Source organism: Harpia harpyja, chromosome 7, assembly GCF_026419915.1.
Source record: "Harpia harpyja isolate bHarHar1 chromosome 7, bHarHar1 primary haplotype, whole genome shotgun sequence".
NCBI lineage: Eukaryota > Metazoa > Chordata > Aves > Accipitriformes > Accipitridae > Harpia > Harpia harpyja.
Window position 1 is genome coordinate 39,128,804 of NC_068946.1, and position 18,399 is coordinate 39,147,202.

The following is an 18,399-nucleotide window of genomic DNA, read 5'->3' on the forward strand; positions in this document are numbered from 1 at the left end:
TACTTGTGCCTCTTTATTAGGGAGCATTTGTACATTTATAAAACAGTGACGCACATCTCTCACGTTCACCAGCACGAGGGCATTCGCGCCAGCCCTCCCGCTGTGGTGCCTGTGCCCACCCCACTCGGGGCTTGCCGCTCCCGCTGGCAGGGAGGGAGCCACATTCTGCACCCCCCTGCCCACTGCAGGAGACCTTGGTGTAGGGCTGACTTGTGTGGCCGTGGCACATCCCTGGGCTAATGTGTGGCACCCCTCCGGGGACACTCCTGCTTGCAGGTGGGGGGGACCCCCTGGTGAGCTGACATGGGGTGCTTTGGAGGGGGTCCCCGAGGAGCACCTCTGTGCCTGCCCTGCTGGGAGGCTTGCTGTGTGTCCCCCCATGCAGGGGGACACGGGATACCATGCGGCTGGGTGCTTGCACTGACAGGGAACACGTTTCCACCTGGGTGCATATTTTGGGGGGCCGTTGGGCTGCAGATAGCCAGAGCCAGGGCTGCCGGGCACATCATCAACCTGGTACTCCGGTCCCTGCCCTGCGTCACCCACGTGTGGAGCCTTGGGTGCTGCAAAGATGATGGCCCCTCCTGCATCTATGGCTTTGGCCACAGCGCGGCATGGCCGTGTTCTGTCTGCGGGCACCGGGGATGGGGACCAAACTGGCAGGGCCAGGGGCTGCCTGGCTAAACCCCAGCCTCCCCCAGAGGTCCCAAATTCCTGCCCTGGAGTCCCCCTCTCTGCCGCATGTCTGTGTCGAGGGGGGCTTTGCCAGCCCGCCCCCCCCCTCCTGAGATATTTTGGGGCGGTTTGCCCTGCGCTGGTGTCTGCTACAGTGGAGGGGGAGGAGGCACTGTCCGACAGGACAGGGGGAGCGGTGTGGGTCCTGCTGTGGGTCCTGCCGTGGGTCCTGCCATCTCGGGGCAGGCAGGAGGACCGTGGGTGCTGGTCCTGGCCGAGGCTCCGGCCGGCGGGTCAGGCTGTGGCTGTCCGGGCGGTGCTGGGCACGGGGGACCCTCCTAACTGTGTACAGTCTGGGGGAGGCACAGCGGGTGCTCAGCACCCGGGGGGTGGGAGCGTGGCAAGGGGTACGTGCATGGTGCAAAAGAGTGGCGACAGGCAAGGGAGCGAGGGCAAGACCCCCAACCCGCGCCGCCTGGGCTGTGCCGGGCGGCTGCACCAAGGGACAAGCCGCTTTGGGCAATACCTGGGTAAGGAGAGGACGGGGAGGGCTGGGGGGGCACGGTGGATTGGGGGCAGGAGATGGGGGAGGCAGTAGGTTTGCAGTGCCGCAATGACTGGGGGCTATCGGGGGTCAACACTGGAGGGGGGGGTGTCACAGTGCAGGGGTCTGGCTGGAAACAGCAATGGGGAGGGGGCCGCAGCCCTGGCAGGCTGCGTGAGGTCGGGGAAGGGGGGGCAGATGTTTGGGGGGGGGTGTCACAGTGGTGGTGGTGCCAGGGGTCAGGGTGGTGCCATGCAGGTGTGGCTGCAGGTGGGGTGTCCCTGGGCTGGCCGGGGGGGCCGTGCTGCTCAGAGGGGTGCCCTGCAATGCTGCCCTGCCCTGCAGCAGGAAGGTGGGAGGGTGGTTGTCCCCGGGCCGGGGGAGGGAAGGTGTTCCAGGAACGCCTCTCCTGGGGCGGGGGGGGACCGTGCAGGGCAGAGACCCTCAGCCAGGAAGGGTCAGCAGGGGAGGGCTTGGAGGGGCTCACGGGAACCCCAGCTTACCCCCCGCACGCTCTGCATTGCCAGGGCGGCTCTGCCCCGCGCCCCGCTGCTCCCCCGAACCCCCCCGGCGTGCCCGTCCCCCTCCACGCCGTGTGCTTGAGACGGGGCTGACCCCGCGTGCTGGGGGCAAGTGGAAAGGACGGGCAAAAGGGCTGGGGGGGCCGCTCCGGTGCCGGTGCCGGTGCCGGTGCCGAGGCAGCTCCGGCAGCATCCCTGGGGGCAAACGGCCCGGCCGGTCCTGGCAGTGGGGTGGGGGAGGCGGGGGCCTGTGCCCACCGTGCCCGGTGCTGCGGTCCCTCTCCATGCGGACGGTGGGGAGGGGGGTGGCGGGGGGCTGCCCCCCCCCCAGTCCCGAGCTGGCCTAGCAGGCGAAGTCCTCGAAGACGCCCTGGTGAGGGTAGTGGTGGCGGTGGTGGTGGTTGGGCAGGATGCCCGCGTTGTAGGTGCCCTCCACGTGCCGGCCCAACGTTTCACAGGGGCTCTGTGGGGATGGCAGTCAGGGGGGGTGGGTGCAGGCCCCATGCACCCTGTCCCCCCTGCCCAGCACAGCCCATCCCCAGGAGCCCCCCCCCGGGGGCACCCAGGTCCCTGCCACCCAGCGTGAGGGCACCAAATGCAGAGCTGTGCTGTCCCTCGCTCTTGGGACGATGCCCCTTCCCCTAGGGGTGGGGGCGGACGCTGCCCGAGCCCTGTCCTCGCAGCCCCCTGGGCTGCCCACCCCCACGGGGGTACCTGGTCCTTGAGCTCCTCCAGTCCCAGCGTGGCGATGCTGCCCGAGGGCTTCTTCAGGGGTGGCTTGGAGCGGCGCAGGACCCGGCTCACCCTGTCCCGGATCACCTGGGTGCAGATGGGGGGTCAGCCCCGGACCCACACACAGGCAGCACTCCGTGTGTGGGCACCCCAGTCTGCACGGACCTGCTGCCCGCTCCCCTGCCTGCCGGGGGGGGACAGGGCTGACAGTGGGGACAGCACCTCTGCCCACCACCCTCAGGTCACCAAGGGATGCTGGGGGGCACCTGTCCTCCCCCCACTGCGTCCCGCTGGGTGTTCTCTGATTTGGGGGCTGTAATAGCCCTCTGGGATAGCCATGCATGGCACTCCCTCCCCGGGGAGCCTGACCCCCACTCTGCACCTCGCCTGCTCCCACAGCTGAGACACAGCCCTGAAGGCTCAGCGCACCTCGTAGACATAGTCCAGGATCTCCAGGATGGTGAGGATGCTGGCACCGATGAACAGGCCCATCTGCCCCCCGATGTCCCCTGGGGAAGAAGAGGGGGAGATGGTCACCGGGAGATGCTGTGCAGCCCGCTGGGAGCCTTGGGTGGGCCAGCGGGACTGCAGGCAGTGCCAGGGCTGCCAGACAGAGGGGGACAGCGTGGTCACAGGGGCAGGGGTGGCAGGATGGAGGGAGCAGGGGACATGCGGGACAGGGGACGGCGAGCAGCATGCCACCCTTCAGCCAGCGTGTGGCCGGCTCCTGCCCTGTGTGGTCCCTCCCCGACCAGCCCCATGTCCTCCTGGGGCTGGGACCCAGAGCTCTGTGCCTCAGGGTCCCATGGGAAGGTGGGGGGACTCACCGAGGAGCCCAGCAATGTCGTAGGCTTTCTTCTGCTCAATGGCCTCGTAGTTGAGCGCCTCGAAGAAGATATCCAGCACCAGGAAGTTCTCCCTGTGGGGACACCATAGTGCTCAGCAAGGAGGGCTGGTCACCGACCCTTCCACCCCCACTGCCCCCCAAACCTCCCCTGTCGCCCAGCCCTCCAGCTCCCAAGTGCTCCCAGGGCCCTTGTGAGATATTCAGGCTGGTGCGGTGGGGACACAGAAGAGGCATGTCCCAGGCCAGGAGGGACTGTGGGGTGGGGAGATGCCGACAGGAGGGCTGGGAGGACATGGATGGGTCAGGGAGGTGCTCTAGTGGCAGCCACCCCTAAGCAGAGGATGCTGCAGGGACCGTCCGTGCCAGGACCTGCTCCTGGCACACTGCCAGGAGTGGTGTGGGGGTTCCCCAGGTCCCCAGCCCCCTGCTCACCCCCCCGGCACACCCCAGCACCAGCAACTCACCGGATGTAGGTCTCGTTCTTGTTGTACTTGCGGGCGAGGTAGCGTGCCGAGCCCTTGTTGGGGATGCGCACCATGGAGATCTCCTTGCCGTAGCGCGTCAGGTTGCATGGCGTGGGGCAGCTGCAGCGCTCCTGGCTGTCCTCCACCGCCGTGTCTGGGGGCACGCACCCGTCAGCATGGCTGCACTCCACCCCGGCCCCCTCCTCAGGGGCACCCGGCTGGCCCCCAGCCTCCTGCCCGCCACCGCACCTACCCAGCGTGTGGTCAGCACACTCGATGTACACGTTGGGGGAGCAGATGGACTCGTTGCCTGCGGAGAAGCAGCTGGTCGGGGGGGGTGGGACTCTGGCCCGCTTCTGCCCCCCACCCTTGACTCACTCCCCTAAAGGCAATGGGGCAGGGGTGGCCCCTGGGTGCGGAGGGGATGGGGACGGGTGGCCCTCGGCTGCAGGTTGGCTGGGGCAGGGGTGGCCCCTGGGTACAAGGCGGACAGGGGAGAGGCTGGCCTGGGGTGTAAGGAGTGTAGGACAGGGACTGACCCAGCATGCGGAGAGGATGGGGTGGTCCCTGGGTGGAGCGGGATGGGGCAGGGGGGGCCCCTTGGGTGCAGAGGGATGGGGTGGGGGTGGTCCTTGGGTGCAGGCTGGAGGGGGCCAGGGCACCCCCGTGCAGGACCATCGGGGCAGCGGGGTGCCCCCATGCCATCACACGCACCCCTCACCTGGCATGTGGACCATGCGGCAGTGGCAGCTCCGCACCACGGCCTCCTTCTCGCACTGCAGGCGGCAGGCAGCAATGCTGTAGGTGTCGTAGCCAGGCAGCATCTGCTCCCCCTGCACGCTGGCCCGGCAGTTCCCCCACGGCTGCGGCAGGTAGGTGAGCTGCCAGGGCGGGAGGGGCATCGCTGCAGGGCCGTGCCGGGCTGGGTGCCCGCGGGCACCTCCCCGGGGGCTGTGGGGCATCCTGCCTTACCCGCTGCTCCTGGCAGGACACGAAGGTCTGGAAGCCGGGTGAGACACCAAAGCCCAGCTGATGGATGTAGGGTGGCTCATCCTGGCTGTGGATCTGGACCCGGATGCCAGCTTCAAATGACGTCTCATCTGTGGGAGAAGGACACGGGGGCTGCACGCCTGCCCATGGGGACAGTCCTCAGCCTTGCCCCTGTACCCAACCAGGACCTGCACCCTGGAGCCCAGCACCCCTCCAGTGCCCCGCTTATGCCATAGCCCATCCCAGGGTGCCCTGTTTGCCCAGCAACCCTCCCTCCCAGCACCCCTCGCCCTTTGCACGGCCCCACTCACTGGTCTCTCTCCAGATGGGCAGGTACTCTTCCTGCTGGATGTCCAGCATGATCTCCAGCCCGTTGCCCATGCCACCCTGGCGGGTTACCCGTGGGTTCCTCCGGTCCCCATTGAAGGTGTAGCACTTACCGTAGCGTGTGTAGACCTGGGGATGGAGAAAGGGGGGGGTGAGGGAGTAGGCAGGGATCTGGCAGGGCATTCTGCAAGCAGGATGAGGTCCAGGGACCCCTCTCCAATCCCATGGAGGCACTGGGGGGGGGGGGGAAACAGTCTCACATGGCCCTTGGAAGGGCTCATCTAAGCCTCACAGACACACACTGCCACCCCTCCACCCTTGCTGGGGGGTGGTGAGGCATCGCTCCCAGCACTCATAGGGCAGCCCAGCTGTCCGGCCCCTGCCAGGTGGGGACTCACGGGGGCAAAGTGCTGGGGGCCACAGCGCTCTCCCTGAAAGCGGCACTCCACCAGCATGTCCTCGATCTGGTGGCCCAGGCGGTGGAAGAAGCTCTGCATGGTGCGCTCAGAGCGGCGGGGCGGCAAGAAGCGTGAATAGTTGGCAAGACGCGTCAGCCACGCACGCCGGTCCTCCCCCAGCACGGCCAGCATCTCGGGCACCAGCGAGCGGTTCTCCTGGGCCAGCCCCAGCCACTGCCCCACCGAGTAGAGGTCGGGCCTGGTGAGGTGCAGGAAGCGTGCCCGGTTGGGGTTGCAGAGGGTGACAGCCGGGAAGCGGAGCTGGGAGGCCCAGGCGAGGCGTGCACGGGTGTGCACGGGGTGCGAGAGCAGGTGGTGCAGGCGGTCAGTGGCGCCGGTGGCCAGCAGCCCGGCGGAGGCCAGGAAGGCCAGGCTCCAGAGCAGGCGGCGCAGGCGGGACTGCGGCCGGGTGCACATGTAGTGCAGCCCGGGGATCCTGATGGCTCGCAGGATGCCAACGGTGAGCTGGGCAGCGCCGCCGTCCCGAGCCACCGCCAGGGCTTCCCTGTCCTGGCAGCAGGCAAGGGGCAGCGGCATGGCTGCAGGTAGGGTGGCTCCTCTGGGAAGTGGGGTGCAGGCTGCCCCCGAGGCTGCCCAGGGTCCCCGGTCCCTTCCAGGGAGCTCTTCCTCCTGGGAGGTTTTTGCTCTGCGCCTTCCTGGAGGCGAACGTGGCAGGCGCCTTCCCGAGCTGCTCCAGTGACGGGCAAGGGGAGGGAGAGGAGGGGGCTGCTGCAAACACACGCCTTCCCCTAACCTCCATTCGGGAATGGAAAATTCCTCCCCGAGCCAGGCTGGGACGGGGCGGGGGGGGGTGGTGTTGCGTTACCCCAGGCAGGGTGAACTGGCAGCCCCCAGTGCCCCAGCATGGTGGGCACCAGTGTCCAGAGGGTGTTGTCCTGTCCCAGCCACCCTGTGTGAGCCCCATGCCCAGGGATGCTGGACCCCAGCTCGTCCCCTGCCCTGGCACTGCAGTCTCTACTGGGTCCCTGCCTGGACCCTCTGGGTCCCCAGCCACGGCTGCTCTGGGGCTGGGGGCCCTGCCCCACAGAGGCAGGACAGTGCCAGGCCTGGGGGGCAATTGCCTCCTGCCAGCGCTGCTTGGGACCATGTGCGTACCTTGGTCCTCAATGCCACATCCTGGTATCCCCCACCCTGGAGCTGTGGACCCCAGTGGATCTGGACCCCGTGAGGTGGGAGAAGCAGGGCCATGGGGCAGGAGGAGTGGAGCCGTGGGGCAGGAGGCTGCGTGGGAGCCCATCTGAGCTCGGCGGGTGCTTTGAAGTGACGGGCGAGGCTGTGATCAGAGCATGGCGGTGGCGGGGGGGGGTGTCTCTGCACCAGCCTGTCAGCGCGGCTGGCGGGGCCCCGACAGCCTGTCAGGGTGCCTTCAAAGCTCAGCACCACGCTCCCCGGCAGCCTCTCATCTCCCGCTGCCGCCGCTCCCAGGCACCCGCTGTTGTCGGCACCAGCCCCGCCGAGGTGCGGGCTGGCCCCGGGTGTCCTGCAGCCCCAGGACAAGCCAGGGCCACCGTGCCCCCGGTGAAGGGCAGCATCCCTGCTGCTCCACGGCACCTGGGGCAGGAGGAGGGCAGCAGTGAAAGGGGGGACCGGAAAGAGGGGAGCTGCCGCTCGCCTCGGCGGTGACTCCTAGCACCGTCCATGCTGCCGGCCCTGCCGCCCGAGCAAGGCATGACTCCGTAGCCATCCCGGGGACCCGGCCAGGATCCAAGCGGGCAGCTCGGCGACAGGCGCAGGAGGACGCCGGGTAGGTCAGGAACGGGGGGGGGGGGGGGGGGGGGGGCTTGGCCTCAGGGAACGCGACGGGCGCCGAGGGAGGTGAGCGGAGGCAGTGGGCGGCGTCTCCGGTGCCCAGGGGCGGCAGGGCGCTTCCCTCCCGCCCCACCTCCATCGCACTCCCTGCCCCGCAGCGGGGCGAAGCCCAGCCCAAAGGCGCCCGCGGTGCCAGCTCTGGCCCTTACGGGCCCCGGCCGGGGCCAGCCCCGGCTCCCGGCAGCCGCAGGCCGGGCGGCCCGCAGGGGCCGGGCTCCGGCAGGGGGCAGCAGGGCCCCGCGTTTGGGCGGCGGAGGGTGCGCGGCGCCGGCCCCGCTGGGCCCCCCCGCCCTCCCCAGCGGTACCCGTTCGTCCGGCCCGGCCCGGCCCGGCCCGGCCCAGCCCGGCCCCGCCAGCCCTAGGGCAGAACCGGACCAGGCAGGATTGGGGCCCCCCCCAGCTCCGCGCCCTGGCTCCTATCGTAATCCCCCCCGGGGCGGGGGCTGGGGGGGGCCGGGGGGGGGCAGCCGGCCCCACGGCACGGTGTGCCCTGGGCATGGACGGTCCCCATCCCACCCGCCACGGGATGCCAGCGCTGCTGCTTGCTTTGCTGGAGGAGCGAACGCTCTGGCGGGGCCGCAGCGCTTCCCCGGGACAGAGCCCAGCTCCCTGGGGACACAAAGCCAAGGCTGTGGGGCAGCCCTCGCCGCCCACGTGGCCCCACGCCCCAGAGCTGTCACCGGTCCTGGCACCATCCCCGCCACGGCACAATGTCGGTGTGAGCGGGCAGGAGCACTGCCGCGGGCTCCCTGCTCTCTGCACCCTCGGGACCAGCGCAGTGGTCCCACCCCACGCTGAGCTGTCCCCTTCCAGCCTGTGTGTCCCTGCACCATCCCCAGGACACGGCTCAGCCCCCCCCACTCCGTGCTGGCGCGTCTGTGTGGGGCTGCTCGAGCTGGCTCGGCTCCTTGCTGAGATTTATTGTGGCTCCAAGAGCCGGAGGCTGCCAGCCTGATACTATCAGCCCCTCGCACACCAGGGCAGCTTTTATATTAGTTTTCTTTAAACGGAGGATGAGCTTCCCAGGCTGGAGGAAATGTCATTTCTCTGAACGCTTCCATCTCGTGTCGGTTCAGACATCTCCGGGCAGCATCACAATCGCCCTGGAGCGGGGCGAGGGATGGGGATGGGATGTAGAGGCTGGGGCATGTGGGGACAGGCAGCGCGGGGACAAGGACCAATGTTGGACATGGCTGGAAGAGAAGGTCCAGCGGTGGCGGTGGCTTTGGCCTTGTCCCCCGTCCCCTGCAGCCCCAGACAGGCAGGCATGGCTGCAGGGGCACGTGGGGTGGGCAGGGGTGCCCGGGGTGCCCAGCTGAGTTACTCACTTGTCGGCTGCCAGGGTGCCGAGGCCAGCTGTGAAATCGCGCTGGCGAGAGAACAGCACAGTCCTGAAGGGCTTTGCCTTTCCAGCATGACAAACCCAATTAGGTAACAGGAGCGCGTGAGTAGGAGGAGGAGGAGGAAGGACAGAGGAGAGCCTGCCTGCACTAGGAAAATTATTTCCTCCCTGCAGCTGACCCAGAAAAGCACCTTGCAGGGCTGGAACACGTCTCCAGCTGGAGATGGCACCTGGGGCACAGGGCCCTGGGCACCCTGCTCCGCTCGCTGGGCACCCATGGGTGCTGTAGCCTTGGGGCTGGGGTGGCAGGATTCCCGCACCGCATGCCCGTCTCCCCACTCAGCTGCTGCATGCTGGCATCCCCGCGCCGCGCTCACGTGCAGGGGAGACCCCATTAGGGAGGTAATTTCTCGACACGATTCCTCATTTCCCTGCTCTCTGCCGTGGAGACACGCTGACCTTGACAGAAATAGCTGCTTGTGCCTCAGCAGGCGGATCCCAGCCAGAGATCACTGGGGGCCCTGGCATCCTCCTCCCCATCTCACAGAGCTCCGGGGCCCCCCCAAGTCCCCTCCACACCCCTCAGGCTTGCCGTCCTGCCCCCCTGCTGCGGGGAGCCCTGTGGGAGCAAAGTGCTGGCTGCCAGAATCCTCACCCTGGCTCATGCCAGCCCACCCGCAAGCATTGGGGGCACAAGGACCAGCCCCACACACTCCCGGTCCCCCATCCCCACTACTGCCAGCCCATTGTGCCAGCCTCCGGCTGATCCCAGCTCACGCAGGTATTTCTGCGGCTTACACGGCTCCCCACGGTATTTAGCCTCTGGAAGACGACGTTAAACATTGCAAGCAGCGACAAATCCTGATTGCTCCGAGGAAACAAGAGGCCGCTCTAAGCTTCCAGCCAAACATTTTCATGTGAGGGAAACGAGCTGCGGCACGTGCGGCGCCGGCGGGTCCTGTTCCAGTACGCCCGGGGCACCCAGCCCTGCTCCCACGTCCCCACTGGGACACGCAGCTGGCAGGCAGGCCCTGGGCATGGGCACACCATGCAGGAGCGAGCACCCCAACATAGAGACACCCCTGAGAACAGTCATCACTGGGGCATGAGGGGGATGGGAAGACACTGGAGTGCTGCCCACACTGGGCTTGGCGGGGATGCCAGTCCAGGGGTAACCTTGAGGGTCATGTCCAGGTACCACAGCCCAGAGAGCAAATTAGCATGGGCAGGGCTGTGGTATAAAGGAAAGCAGCCTCCAAAATTGGAAATGCTGCTTCCTGAGTGAGCGCAGGCAGCTGGAGGCACAGGGATGCGCCTGGCCAGGAAACACGGCACAGGAGCTGGGGCCAAACCGGGACAACACTAGTAGAGCTGGGGCAACGGCACAACCACGTAAGCTGTCCCCTGCTCTGCTCCTGCCCCCCGCTGCAGCTCTCCTGGCCCTGGATCCCAGCTCTGCCAGAGCCCCTCACCATGCCCCTGTCCCCCCCCATGGCAGCCCCCCCGCCCGCGTCCCCAGCAGCCTGCTCCCCCTGTGCGGCATGGCCAGGCCCTGCCTGGGTGCCCCGGGAGGGAAGCCGCAGTGCTGACACCAGCATTGCAACTGCCCGGGATATGAGATCCGCTTGGATTCAGCAATTTCAACTCATTTCAAGCCCGATTCTGCAGCAATTTTCTGAGCCAGTGGGATGTTTTCGTCTCTGCAAACATCCCCTCTCATGCGCGGTCGCACCATTTCCCTTCCTTGCTCCCAGGAGGGGTTGGGGAACGGTGCCAATTTGGCTCGACCCCAGCTCCGGTGGTGGCACAACCATCACCCACACCAGCAGCCCCTTGGCGCAGCCCCCTGCCCCATGCAGAGCTGCCGGGATGGCTCCTGCAGGATGCAGCCTTGCTGGTGGGGGCCAGGGCTCCTGCCTCCACAGAGTACCGGGCTCTGCAGCCTCAGTCCTGGCAGAGCAGGGCACCTTCGGCCCCGAGCAGGGCACGCCAGCACTGGGCTGGGCTCCTTGTTTCCCCTGTCCGTGAAGGGCCAAGCTCTGGAGCATCCTCTGTGGTGCCCTGACCTGCTTTCCCAGGAGGAGGGAGAGCAGCAGGGTGGCAGAGGGGCCGAGGGATGCTGCAGGCACATTCCAGAGAGGCTGGGACCCCTCCTGCCACCGCAGATGTGCCTCTCGCTGTGCCACAGGGCAGTCTGTGCCAGCTGAGCCCCCTTGGCCAGGCCTGAGCCAGCAGTGGAGACATGGGCACACGGGGCTGGCAGAACCCCTCTCATGCCAAGCAGGCTCGCTGCCGGAATACCAAGTGCTCAGCTGCGCTGCGGGCTGCGCCGCCAGCCGGGCAGAGCGGCGAGAGGCACCCGAGCCCCAGTGCTGGGCAGGGTGAGCAGGTCACCACCAGGATGCTGCACTGGTGCCAGTGTGCAGCCCAGTGACCCCCCAGGAGCAGGCGGGATCCGGACCAGGGCTCTCTGCTCCTGGTGGGTCAGGAGCATGGGGATACAATGCATGGCAGAGGGATGCACCACGTGCATGGGCCAGGACACGTTCCCAGCGCATCTGCCCCAGCGCTGCCAGTGACATCAGTAAAGCAGGGGGACATTGGCACCATCCTGCTTTCAGAAGCAGCATCTGTGACAGCACACCCAAACTCGTGTGCCAGGGAAGGAGCTCTCCCTGCAAGCCATTGCTTCAGGAGTCCTGCATTGGCCAAGCCAGGAGCCGGAGGAGGCTGTGCCGTGGGTGCCACATAGAGGCAGGGTGGCTGTGACACAGAGGCGAGGGGCTGGGCATCCCAGGTCCTGACCTCTTGACCCCACGGCGCAGGCACAGCAGCACACAGCTTCCTCTGGTAGCAGAGCAAGTTCCATTGCAAAGTTGTGCTTTCCCCTTCTGCTGCTCCTGGGGGGGAATTCATCCCAGAATCTCACCCAGCTTCTCATTTCCAACCTAAATTTATTCATGGCCAGTTTGTACCATTTGTTCTCGTGCCAGCATTGTCCCTTAGCTTAAATAGCTCTCTTCCCTCCCTTGTGTTTACTCCCTTGATGTATTTATAAACAGCAATCCCATCCCCTCGCAGCCTCCAGCCTGCCAGCCCACACGTGCCAATCGCTTCTGGTTTCCTCTCCCGATTCAGGCTCTGCTCGCCTGCGCAGCCCGGCTGCCTGGCACGGCATCTGCTCCAGCTCCCCAGCAGCGTCCTCAGCCCCAGCTGCCCAGGGCTCGCACAATGCTCCGGCGAGATCGCCGGCCCACACAGACGTGTGACTCTGCCCTCTCCATCCTACAGCAGCCACGGGGCAGCGTCCCACCCAGGTCAGGACCACTGCCCTGGCTGGGGCTAACCTGCTCCCTGCAGATCTCCTGGTGGCTTTTGCTCTCATACGGTTTGCTTGCACTAAGCACTTTAAAGCATCCACCAAAAGGGTCACCTGGGCAGGTGAAGGAGCCAACACCAAGGGAATTAATTTCAGAAGATGAAGTGCCAGGGCTGCTGGTAGAGGGGGGAGGCGTGCTGTAGTGCAGGGCAAGGCTGCAGAGAGGCAGGGGGGCAGGAGCTGGGGAAGCCCACTTCAGCCTGTCGGCAGCCAGCAAACCTCTCTGAGATGTTAAGCGTGCTGCCTGCTTACCCTGGTCTCTCGCTGGGCACGTGGGTCGGGTGCTGGGGCTGCAGGAGGCTTCTGCCCCATGTTTCTGCCTCCTGCTTCCCCTGGGAGGGAGATGAGGAAAGCCGTGGGGCAGAGCCAGGAGGTGCTCAGGGTCCTCATGGGAAAGGTGCACCAAAGCTGCACCCCCAAACGTGCCAGCATGAACTTGCCAAGCTGCTAACACGCTCCCTGGCCTGGGTTTTGACTGTGCTGAGCAGCAATCCTGCCATCACTCTGTGCACTCTCCGGCGCTCTCCAGCCGGCTTCCCATCCTCAGACACCCCCCACGCCGGGCACGCCGCCCCGGGGCACGCAGCACAGCACGCTACGGATAAGCGTTGGGATGGGCTGCAGCTCAGCCTCGCTTCTGCAAATCCAACAAAACACATACATACACAGAGAGCAATAATTATGGTTTTGGGTAGCGGGCTCCTCTCGGCAGCCGAGGAGACCCAGCACCACGCGCGGTGGTGCGCAGACACAGCTGGTCAGTGGCACTTGGCCCCGGGACCAGGGAAGGATCCCCAGCCCTGTGGTTTCACGCAGAGATGCGGCGCTGAGCCCATCCACCCTGCAGGCTGGAGGCAACGGGGAACATCGAGGATACCCGAAAGCGGGGTACGCAGGGTCCCGGGGGCTCCTTCGTGGAGCTCAGGCAGCCTCTGCTCTCTGGCTGCCGTCACCCCGCAGGGACCCCAGCCCGGCACTACGTCCCCTGCGTCGCAGGTACACCAGTGCCCCCGCCCGGCGCTGGTTGGATGCTGGTGGCTTTTGGCTGAGGGGCGGCAGCCGAGCCCGGGTGCCCCCGGCCCTGCCTCGCTCCCCTTCGCATGCGGGGGCACTGCGTGGGGGCAGCGCCCAGCACCGCAGTCCCCGCCGCTCTCCTGCCCGGCGCGGGCAGAGCTCCCCAGGCACCGCCGTCCCCGGGGACCGCTTCTCTTTGAAAGCAGGCAGCGCTGCGCCTCCCGTCCCCAAAGGGTTAACAAGCAATTTCCTTTGCTGACAGCTCGGAGACCGTTCACTATCGACTGCGGGAGAATAAGAGGGGAGAAGCAGCGAGATAAAAAGGCAGCAGAGCTGGCACCGCCTGCTTAATCCCAGCGTTTAATCTGCTGGGGCAGCGCAGGCAGCCTTATCTCGCCGTCCTTCTGCTGCTCCATCTCATTACTGCTCCCACGGCTGCGCGGGCCGCGCCGCCAGGAGATGTAAGAGCTGAGCCGGGGAGCGCAGGCCTGGGGCAGCGGCTGCTGCCAGCTCGTCTCGCTCGGCAGCCTCCGCCGGGCCCGCTGCGCTGGCGGCCACGGGCCGGCACCCCACGCCTGGCACACACGCATCCCCCCCTCCCCGCCACGCCGCTGCCCAGCCGGAGCGGGGCCGCTGCCCGGGGACACACACGTGGAGGGATGTGCACGCAGACTGCACCCACGGAACGTGGCGTCTCACGCCCGGCGCTGTCGCACGGCCTCGGGGACACGTTGCCAGGGTCACGCGCGCACACGCGCTTTTCCTGGTCTTTGCCCCCGCGGACACGTGCTCTGGCGGTCCAGCCTGCGTGATGCCCGCGTCCCCATGGGTGGATGGAGGATGCAGGGCTCTGTGGGATGGTGCCTGTACGACACGGCACGGCCAGGACAGCAGGCAGGGCAATGCCACCTCGTCCTGCGTGTCCCCCTCCCTCCATCCTCACCTAGCCAGGAGCTCCCCTGCCAGATGCCAAACCAGCTCCGCTCTGTCTCCTCATCCACCAGGCACACCATGGCCAATGTTGCTGGGTCACCCCCGGCCTGGCCCTGGCAGCTCCCGCAGCCGCAGGGCAGCAGTGGGCAGGAGGGGAGGGGGGGCCGCCTCCCGGGAGCCAGCAGGTGCCGGCACAGACACGATCCCTCCAGCCGTGGCATTTATCTGTAAATCCGCAGCACTGACACGGTGCAGATGAAGCCTCCGCGCTAGCCGGGTTGTCACGGGGGTTATCCTGCTGCCTACAGATGGGTTTACACCGATAAGATTTATTGTCACCCTGGCTGAGGTGCTGCCAGCGCCTCACTGCCTGTTCCTCTTGCAAGGCTGTGCTGCCTGCCTGGGGGTGCCGTGAGAGCCACGAGCGGCACCTTGCCAAGCGGCCACCGGCAGAGCAGGTCCCCAGACAGAGGAGAGCCGGACATGACCCTCTGCTCCCCGCTGCCCGGGCTGATGGGTCCCCTGCCCACCTGTCCCTCACCCTCACAGCGGGATGCAGGGGGATGCTGGTCCCTGAGCCAGACCAGGCTGAGCGGAGCGCACATCTGTGCTGCCAGAGAGTTGCTGACGGTGCTGGCAACACGGCTCCTGTCACAGCTCGGCGGCTTCACGGCTCTCCTGTGGTGCAGGGTGGCTGGGACTCCAGGGGCTGCCGGGGCAGCGGTGTGTGGAGCCTCTGCAGGTGGGATGGCCTGGGCAGGGAGCAGGGGGAAGCCCCCCAACGTGCAGACTGACCCCAGCGCCATGCGGGAGCTGGCGGGGCAGCTATGGGAGCCAGGGCTTTGTGCACCCCCTGCTCCAGGGTGACATGGGGTGGGCAGGAATACCCCCAAGAGGGGAATTTGGATCCAAGGCACCCTGCTCTGCCCTGGTCCCTCACCCACACCCTGCTGCCTGCCCCCCCCGTGCTGCACTCCCCAGCACTGATTTCCCTGGGGCCAGCAGGGATTGCCCTGAGCCACCTGGTGCAGCCAGCCAGGGGCTGAACCAGGCTAAATCCCTGAGCAGTGGGAGGGGAGCCACCTGCCAGCATCCCCCCTTGTCCCCAAAGCCACTGCATAAGCCCTGCACAGCTTCACCACCACCCTGCTCCACCCTGGCTCCCACCTCTTCCCCTTCTCCTCCCCTCCAGCCGCTGACCCCCAGATGATGCTGGGGGCTCCACTCTCTCTGCCAACACGAATTTGACCCCAGCATGTGAGAACTGAAGGAAACAACATGCAAACAGCCTGAACCCTGGCTGCACCCTCCTCCCCAGGGCCAGCTCAGGGGGCCACAGGCGCTGGGGGGCTGGTCGGGGTGATGGTGTAACCCGCCAGCACATCGGGAGCCCGAGTGAAGTGGGGTGATCACAGCCCAGCGGGAAAGGGCTCGTTAATAGCTGAGCCCTTTTAGTAGAGATTAGGGAGCTGCGCGGCTTTGATCTTTGATTGCCAATTTGCATCTTGAAGGCGCTGGGACCTCATCCAGCCTCAGCGCAACCCTTTGTGGTTATCTCGTGGCTAATGGATTTGTTCTTAATGCTGGAGCGTGCAGGCTAAAGGCTGATTAAACCCTCTCCGCGGCGCTAAATCAATGGAACAAACATGATAGGGGTTGGCTTTCCCCAGCCTGCGTGCTCCTGGGCGGAGGGGCTGATCGACAGAGCCCCCGTGCCCCAGCGCTGGCAGGGGCTCCCTCCTTGGGGCTGCCAGGTAGGGCAGGAGGCATGGGCACTGGCGGGCAGGGACAACCCCACGGCCCGTATCCCCATATCCCTGTATCCCCATCCTCTGCTTGCCACGTAGGCGGCAATAAGCTGGGGGAGCTCAGGACTCCGGGGGTGTCTGCCCCTCCTGGATGCTTGGGCCACATTGCCTTTGTGCTCGTCCTCAGCATCTGCAGGAGCTCCCCAGTCCCCCCTGGCTCCTCCCAGCTCCCAGGGCTTGCTATGGGAGCAGGGACATGTCCTGGCAGGGATGGGATGGGATGGGACAACCTGCCCCTGCAGCTGGACGACTCCTTCCCCCTTTGCCTCCCACACACTGGGGAGCAGCACTGGTAGCTCCCAACTCCTCTGTCCTTCAGACCATCTCCCCTTCCTCCTGCTCGGAGCCAGTGCCGCGTTCCCAGGACCGTGTGCTGTCTGCAGCAGCCCATACATCACATCCTGTGAGCAGCAGTATCTGTACACACTTTCCATAATGCCCGTGGTCTCCACTGCATACTCAGCTTCAGGAAAATGCAATTCCCACTGCATCTGCAGGTAGCAGAGGGGATGAACTGAACCCTGGCCACAGATGCCCCAGGAACAACTGGCCCTCCATCCTACCTGCTGCCTGGGCTGGGGGTCTGGGGATGGGAGCTGAGCACCTGAGATGGGCAGGACTAAGGTTTTGGGGACTAGGAGCTGTGGGGAAGAGGGTTGTGTGGCTGCAAGCCAGGAGGAGACTGGCCGAGGGCATTTTGCACCCTTTGCTTTTTGCAGGGCTCATGGCATCGCCCCGGATGCTGCCAGGGCAGAGCTGCCTACAGGTCTGGTGGCATTTGAGTGACAGGACCCCCCAGCAGGGATCCTGCTCCAGGGCCCGAGCTGCCTGTGCTGGAGCATGACATGAGCTGCAGCACAGTGAAGCTCAGACCGGTGCCTTGCTGGGAACCAGTCCGTGGGGAGAAGGTGCTGGGAGCAGCCCTGCTGGCCCCGGGCTGTGCCCGTGCCAGGCTCGACCCCAGAGAGCGGCAGCTGCTGCAGAGGCAGCCGGGCTGCTGCACAGCACGGAGCCGGTGGGATCACACACCAAGATTCCCATCTGCAAACCTCACTATTGAATCATCTCCCCTCTGCCAATATTTGCCGAGTGTGAGAGAGAAAGTGGCTACAAAAGTCATCGGTGCCGGCATTTCAATCTGCCCGGGCTAGAGGCAGAGGGGCGGCTGGGTGGGATGGCTCAGCCTCCCGAGCCCCCGGCTCTGGCCAGCTGAGCAGCCCCTGTGCCCTGCCTGCAGCAGCACGAGGAGAGCCAGGACCCCCCCACGCTGCTGCACAGCACCTCTGCCTGCCTGGGACAGATGCTCCTGCCATGGGCACCGCTGCCAGCACCACCCTGCCCCGGGCATCGGCATAGCCCCCGCTCCTGCCCGCACCCCCACCTCTGCACCAGGACAGCCATCTCCACCTGGTCAGCATCTCCCCTGCAACCCTCAACGCAGCACCAACCCACCCCCTCCAGTACTGCCCCATCCCCTCCATGTCACCCCAGTGTCCCCAGCTATCACTGCCCTGCCCTGCCTGCACCATGCAGTCCCCTCTCTCCCTTGCTCTAGACTGTCTGTGCAGTCTCTGCAGCGGTCCCTGAGCGGGTGAGGCAGGACGCAATGCTGAGATACAGCTCCTGGAGGAGAAGCCCAGAGTGTTATCAGCCTGGGGAGTTAATTAAGGTCATGTCAGGCGATAAGGAAACAGGATGTCAGAGCGGCAGCAGCGCAGGGGGGTCAGAGCCTGAAAAACTCCCTCTGAAAAGCAACTCCACCGAGATGGGATCAGCCAGGTGCTCAGGGACGGAGTGGCTGTCACAGCCACATGTGTGGTGTCTCTGAGGACGGCACCACACACCATGCCCAGCACGGGATGGGGTGGGATGGAGCTTGAGATGCAACGGGATGGGATGGACATTGAGATGGGATGGGGAAGGGGATGGGATGGAATGGAATGGGGATTGAGATGGCGATAGGATGGGATGGAGATTGATATGGGATGGGATGGGGCTGGGCAGGGGGCCTGGCTGTCATATACCGTGCCTGGGCAGGGAGAGCCGGCTGAGCAGCCCTGGTTATCCACTCCTGTCCTCGCGCAGGAGCAACACACACCGGTGAGACCAGAGCAGTGCCAGCAGGGCAGGAATCTCTGTGAACCTCTGCCTGTAATTAGCACATGTAATTGCAGACACTCTCTGATTAGCAGGACCTCAGAGCTGGGCACACCAGGCTGCTTGACAGTACTCACGCTGTTCCTGTCTGGGACCGTTCGCCTCCCCGTTCAGTGATGGCTTCACCCCCCGGGCCAGGCAGTGCCACGGGGCTGGGAGAGCAGGGTTGGCCTGGCACGGCGCAGCATGGTGCGTAGCAGGGTGATGGAGCAGGCTGGGGACCCAGGGGACACGTGTAGGGGACACTGCCAGCGCAAACCCGGCTCTCCTGTGGCACCCGGCGACCTGCCTGGCAGGGTGGGAGCTGAGCCACTGGGACATAATTAATACTTGCATCAATCTCAGCTGGATTTGCATAGTGCCCTCAGTCACACGCTG

At 66.1% G+C, this 18,399-nt stretch overlaps 1 protein-coding gene across 2 annotated transcripts in view; it reads right to left on the bottom strand.

Moving 5' to 3' along the window:
• Positions 1-18,399, bottom strand: part of ASIC4 (acid sensing ion channel subunit family member 4) — a 65,851-nt gene continuing 47,452 nt past the window's right edge. For both annotated transcript variants that reach the window (XM_052793148.1, XM_052793149.1), the window contains exons 2-10: positions 5,085-5,229; positions 4,756-4,883; positions 4,505-4,664; positions 4,037-4,093; positions 3,784-3,937; positions 3,300-3,391; positions 2,902-2,981; positions 2,455-2,559; positions 1-2,203 (exon numbers count right to left, since the gene is read on the bottom strand). In XM_052793148.1, coding sequence (XP_052649108.1) covers positions 2,084-2,203; positions 2,455-2,559; positions 2,902-2,981; positions 3,300-3,391; positions 3,784-3,937; positions 4,037-4,093; positions 4,505-4,664; positions 4,756-4,883; positions 5,085-5,229 — 1,041 coding nt within the window. In that variant the 3' untranslated portion in view covers positions 1-2,083. The remainder of the gene's footprint in view (positions 2,204-2,454; positions 2,560-2,901; positions 2,982-3,299; positions 3,392-3,783; positions 3,938-4,036; positions 4,094-4,504; positions 4,665-4,755; positions 4,884-5,084; positions 5,230-18,399) is intronic.